Source organism: Nannospalax galili, unplaced genomic scaffold, assembly GCF_000622305.1.
Source record: "Nannospalax galili isolate Female #2095 unplaced genomic scaffold, S.galili_v1.0 scaffold329, whole genome shotgun sequence".
Lineage (NCBI taxonomy): Eukaryota > Metazoa > Chordata > Mammalia > Rodentia > Spalacidae > Nannospalax > Nannospalax galili.
This window is the reverse complement of record NW_008360321.1, coordinates 3464002-3470458: the sequence shown is the minus strand read 5'-3', so window position 1 is coordinate 3470458 and position 6457 is coordinate 3464002. Positions and strand designations below refer to the sequence as shown.

General features: G+C 41.0%; 1 protein-coding gene across 1 annotated transcript in view; it reads right to left on the bottom strand.

The window, feature by feature from the left end:
* Nucleotides 1–943: 943 nt before the first annotated feature.
* Nucleotides 944–6457, bottom strand: part of Rhag (Rh associated glycoprotein) — a 28970-nt gene continuing 23456 nt past the window's right edge. The window contains exons 6-9 of the mRNA XM_008825235.1: nucleotides 4161–4231; nucleotides 4003–4076; nucleotides 3601–3674; nucleotides 944–1018 (exon numbers count right to left, since the gene is read on the bottom strand). Coding sequence (XP_008823457.1) covers nucleotides 944–1018; nucleotides 3601–3674; nucleotides 4003–4076; nucleotides 4161–4231 — 294 coding nt within the window. The remainder of the gene's footprint in view (nucleotides 1019–3600; nucleotides 3675–4002; nucleotides 4077–4160; nucleotides 4232–6457) is intronic.

The window sequence follows — 6457 nt, the reverse complement described above, 5'->3', positions numbered from 1 at the left end:
CACCAACTAGAACAATAATACTAGTTTTTATGTCCATAAATTTCTTTAATTTTCTTGTATAGATTTCTCTTTAAAATTTTATTTATTTTTACATGTATAAGTGTTATGCTTACATGTATGTAAGTGCACCCGTGTTGTGCAATGCCCTTGGAGGACAGAAGAAGGTATCAGATCCCCTGGAACTGGAGTTATGAATGGTTTTAGGCGCCATGTGGGTGCTGAGATTCAAACCCAGGTCCTCTGCAGGAATAGCCAGTGCTCTTAACCACTGAGCCATCTCTCCAGACCTTTGTATAGATTTCTTAATGTGTTGTTGCATTGCTTTCGGTTTTATAAGTTTTGAAAGCAAAGATATGGTATTATGTACATTATGTACATTAAGAAACAAAAGACATGGTGGTGAAACACATGGAACAGGAAGACAGAGGTTGTGACTAACTGGGGAAAGAAAGGGAATAGCTGGTGGGGTGAGGGACCCTAGGAAGGGTAGTGGGGTAGGTAATCAATGACAGCAAAATACAATGACATATGTATGAAGAAAATACAATGACATATGTATGAAGATGTTTGTTATGATGAAATATATTACTTTGTATGATAACCTTAGATATTATAAAAATTTGACATGACTAGAGGGATTGACTTCTATGTAAATCTATCTCTATTAAGAAAAAATATTTAAGATATACATCAAATGTTCACGCTGTACCGACCCACTCACAAAGTCATTCTGGGAGTCTTTGAGAGAACCCCGTTGATGATGTTTTATGAGCAATTTCCTGTCAATTAAACAATCATTCAAATATCAAGAGATAGTACCAAATATAAATGCGATTTTACACTGGCCATTTGGGGCCTGGAATGTGTCTTCTGTCCTCCATGTCTCTCTGGATACTGAGTTTTTGTTGACTCATTAGTGGGAGAAAGTTGTGTAGGATGATGTTTAGACTTCGGGTTCCAGATGGTTCTGGTTCTCATGTTGAAGGAACTGATCATCATGTTCTCTCCACTTGGGGACCTTGAAAAAATAGATCGTGGCACTTAATGGTCTCTTTCACTAGGCTTGTCAAAAGTTAGTACTGAAGCAAAGATATTATCAGAAATTATTATCAAAGCTTAGAAATACTGAGAATAAAAATTGTTTGATGTGAGAAAAAATACAAAACAAAAAATATTCATATCACCTACTTTGACTGCATTTCCTTTTCCAAAATCTGGTTTTCCTAAAAATCCTGTTGAAGCATTTGTCCCACTCTAGATGGTAAGATAAACTTTTGGACAAAGCTCCAACCGAGAGAAGTCATAGTGGAAGACAGAAAGACACTGGTGTTTGTTATTTAGACCACCTTTGAATGCATGCTCACACAGTTTATAACCTTACATCTTACATTTGTTCTTTTTTGGGGGGGTCTCTTTTTGAGACAGGGTCTCCCTGTAGCCCCAGCTGTCCTGGAACTCACTATGTAGACCATGCTGGCCTTGAACTCACAGAGATCTGCCTGCCTCTGCCTCCTGAGTGCTGGGATTAAAGGTGTGCACCACCAAGGCTGGCCACATTTGTTCTTTTCTACTTTCATATTTAATATAATATACACAATTTTTCAGGACTACTATTTTTTTATACATACCTTTTAGAACTTTATGTAAGAGAACCGAATTAACATTTGTTAAATTCTATATTCATTTAAGTTCTGCTTTGGAATGGATCTTAACTTTCAATATTTATTTATTTATTTTAATTTATGTGTGTGTGCCTGCATGAGTTCAATGTGCACCATGTATACACAGGTGGTCATGAAGACCAGAAGAGGGGTTGGATCCCCAGGAACTGAAGTTATAGGCAGTTGTGAGCCACTCCACATGGACACTAACAGAACCCAGTCCTCTGTAAGAGCAGTAAGTGCTTTTAACCATTGAGTCATCTCTCCAGTCCTCAGATTTTGATTCTCATCTGACTGGACTCACTGCCTTTATTTCTGTCTATGAGTAGGAAGTTCACCCAGTTTGATCTCATATGTGTCACACAAGCATGTGGCCTTAAGCAAAGTTTTCCCTGGTGGAGCTGAGACAGATAAGTGAGACTATCTTCAGCCTAGATACTGGACAGGTGATAAACACTGTTGAAGCGTTGTTAAAATCTGTTAAAATTGTTAATATTAACAATCAGGTCTTAGACTTACAGTGCAAGAATTGCTGATATTTGCTTTCCTGTAAATAACCAAATTGGAGATGAATCAATTTAACTCCCTAATTAACAACTATTACACACTTGAACAAAAGGACTATCCATCTGACAGGCAACTATTACATCATCAGGGCTAACCCTTCACAGATCAACACAGTGTTTGCTGTATGGCCCCAGCCTGGGCCATTTGAAACAGTTTGTAGCAGACATTTTGCTATCCCAAGGCTCAGTGAACTCTTTCATGACTCTGCTACCATTTCTACAGTTTCTACATTGACAGAGGGACTGTTGTGACTGGTGCTAAGAGGTAAGGCCACGATTTGACCAGAACTCAAGCCTCAGTGATTATGATTACTGTCAGGAGGCAAGGTTGTGATTGGTCCAGCCATGCTTTCTTAGGTCATATATACCTGCAGCGTGGTCTCAGTGGGAGACACTCCTGCACTGCCTCTCCTGACGTTGTAACATCCGCCTGTTGATAGGCTTCTTTAGAGTGATCGTTCCTTCCTTTCAGCAGTGCATGCTGAGCTGGCGATATGAAAGAAGCAACAGCAGAGGCCGCAGAATGGCTTGGAGTGTCTAACTGCTGGCAGGTCAGGGTAGGAGGCATTAAGGCTGCTCCCTGCTGGAAGCAGCCACAGACCAGGCAGTGGACCTGGTGGAATCATGTAACTGCCTCCAGACCAGGCAGGCTTCCATCCAGTGGCTGGTTCTGAGCACCCACCTCCCAAGAGGCATACTTTGTGCCTAGAGTCGGCTTCCGGAGCAGTTTGATTCCCGGGTGTCCCCAGAAGATGGTTGAAACAGAAGGCCAGAGGCTGGCATCCTGAGGAGTCCCAGGGTAGTAAAGTTATGGAAGGGGCACCTTGGCTGAAGAAGCAGTTGCATAGCTCAGAAACAGCCAAGGCAAGAAGAAGGAGAAAGGCAGCAGAAATAGAGAAAGCGAGAATGACCAGAAAGGAGAGCCGGGATTGAAGAAAGATGAGGAGGAGCCACCGAAGAGAACTAAATGCCCTGGTCACCATAAGAGCTCCAGAGAGCCATCAAGTCTTCTAGACCAACGATCTAGAGACCCCGGACTGAGAACTGTAACACCGGTCACTGCCAAGGGCTGTGGGATCCAATCCTGAGGCCTGCAGGAGGGCTGTTAACCTCTGTAGTCTTGATACCCTAGTTCTACATAGTTACCAACAGTAGAGGGCGCCACCTGCCATTGTTTCTGCTTGTCCTTTGCTCTGTTTGGCTGCTACTAAACACGGAAGAAAGCAAATGTTGCAGACCAGCATTTGAAGAGCTGTTCAATGCCTACTCAGGATTTTGATCTGGGAAAGCAAAAGGCCATCTGAGTCTCAGATTACACCTGGGCATCTAAATCATGATAGAATCACATTCCGTTTTGGAGCTCTGTACATTACCTTCCAATAAACAGCATCATCAAAACAGTACTCATCAGGGGGCTGATCCCAGATGGGTAACCTGAGAATTAAACCTGTGAAGGTAGAGGGAAAGTAAGTCACATTATGAATATGAAGAGGAAAAGTTATTTATTAAGCTGTTAAAATACTGTTATGAAACATCTTAGCGAGCTGACATAAGCTTAGAGTATTTTGTAGCTTACTAGTCAACTTGTATATTAATCATCTATAGTTTAGAGATAACTGGGTACAGGGACGAGTTCACTCTATGTGTGTATTTATTTATTTAGGTAGTCTTGCAATGACCTGAAAGATACTGTCCTCCAATCTCAACCTCCCAAGTAGCTATGGTTACACACGTGTACCACCACATCCAACTATGTGTTCAGTTTTGATGCCAACCTGTAACCAGACCTCCAGCAACTGCTGAACCGATGGAGGAGCCCAGTGCTGCTCCCTGCATGGCCATGGTAGATCTAGGAAGTCAAAGGAAGAGGGATTAGATTTTTCCTGAAAACGAGTAACAGAAAACAAATCTTACATGCCAAAGACACGAGTACAGAGTATTGAAAACATGTAGCCATCTGTTATGATTTTTGTTTTTATTTTTATTTTCTTTGACATTCCTGATCTATGGTTAGGAAATCCTCAAACACATTTAAGCAAGAACTATCTTTTGACATAGCTTCTGGATCAACAATAATAAAACTTTCTTTAGAAATAATTTAGCAACCAAGTGTGGCGGTACATGCTGATAATCCCAGCACACGGGAGGCAGAGGCAAGAGGAGTTCTGTGAGACTGAAGCCAGCCTGGACTACATAGCTATTTCCAGGTGAGCTGGGGCTACAGAGAAACACTGTCTCAAAAAAACAAAACAAAACAAAACACTAAACAAAACAAAACAAAACACTAAACAAGAGCAACAACAAAGAAATAATTTAGCACTTACAAAAAATTGATCCCCAATAAACATCTATTGAATATCTGCTTTGTATTGAATATCAGCTTCTGTTCTAGACAGGGAAGGTGGAATAATTTACCAAACACCATTACCTACTATCTCCTCATCACTTTAATGGTACAATTGTACTGAAATTAGAAAATCCGTCAATAAGGTCAGAAAATCTAGTTTCAGAATAATTTAGCACTTACAAAAAATTGATCCCCAATAAACATCTATTGAATATGAAAAAAGTGCCTAGAAAAAAATTCCTGAATATTCAAACTGAACCTTCTGCAAGGTTGATTAACTGATTAGAACTTCAGTGATTGTGGAGGGTTTGGAATTTTGCTGGTCCAGGCTAATTGCAATTTATTTGGGGCCATTGTTTAGCCTCCTAAATAGCCACTCCTTGCCCACTTGTGTTTGGGACCTAACATCCTGTGACTAACAGATAAAAATCCTTTGGGGATATATCAACTACTTTCCACCAACTAAAAGGCTAAGAATTTCATCAGATAGCATCTGAGGTTGATAGCTGAGGTTTCTCTTGCTGTATCTGCCTACTTAATGTTTCCACCAGCATGCCTTGATATTAGTTTCTTTATTCTGTGACTATAAAATGTTAGTGAGGGGGGTGGAGAGATGGCTCAGCAGTTAAGAACACTGAATGTTCTTGCAGAAGACCTAGGTTTGAATCCCAGCACGCACATGGCAGCTAACAAATGTCCATAACTCCAGTTCCAAGGGATCTGACAACCTCTTCTGACCTCTGCGGGCATTGCACGACATGGGTGCACTTATGCACATACAGGCAATACATACATACACATAAAATAATAATAATAATAAAAAAGTTTGTGAAACTGATTTTGTGTTGAAATGTGGAATCTGGGATAACCTAAATCTGTGTTCTTGGGCCACGGCCATTCATATTTGTTTGCAGAATAAATGATCTTTCATCCCTTTTGAGGTGAGAATTGTCTTTTTATGTCAACAGAAGTTTATATTTGTAAAACTGGAGGAAGTAGCCTTAAAATAAAGGTAATAAAAAAATATTGTTGGGCTGGTGAGATGGCTCATCAGGTCAAGACCCTTGCTGCCAAGCCCTATAACCTGAGTTTGAACCCTGAATTTCATCTGGAGAAGGAGAGAATCAGTTCCTTCATGTCCTTTGACCCCCACATGCTTGCTGTGGAAAGTAGTCCCTCTTCACCCCTACCACCAATAGATAAATAAATGTAAAACTGAAGAAGCCTTCTAATTTTGGGAATGGAAGAATGCTTTAAAATGCTCTGGAATTGTATAAGGGCTATTTAATGAGTGACAAGTGAATTTAGAATGTGGTCATGCTCATGGAAGGCAATTCATAGAGTATTGAAAAATCAGGAGAGTGATTCCAGAAAAGAAAGCAATTAGAAGAGAGCCTTTTATGCTCTTCTGTAAGTTTTGTATCTTTGAGCCTTGCAAAGTAGGTATGTATGAACTTTGGTCTGGAATGCTAATAACAACAACATAACAACACAACAACCACAGCAGCCACAACTCCCCTCCCCATAGGTGAATATTTCAGCAGTACAGCTAAAAAGCACAGATGGGGGCTGGAGAGATGGCTCAGTGGTTAAGAGCACTGGCTGCTGTTGTAGAGGACCTGGGTTTGGTTCCCAGCACCACATGGCAGCTAACAACCATCAGTAATTCCAGTTCCAGGGGATCCCACACCCTCTTCTGACCTCCATGGGCACTGCACAACATAGGCACTCTTATACACATGCAGGCAATACGCTCATACACTTAAAATAAACATAAATAGCCGGGCGTGGTGGCGCACGCCTTTGATCCCAGCACTTGGGAGGCAGAGGCAGGTGGATCTCTGTGAGTTCAAGGCCAGCCTGGTCTACATAGTGAGTTCCAG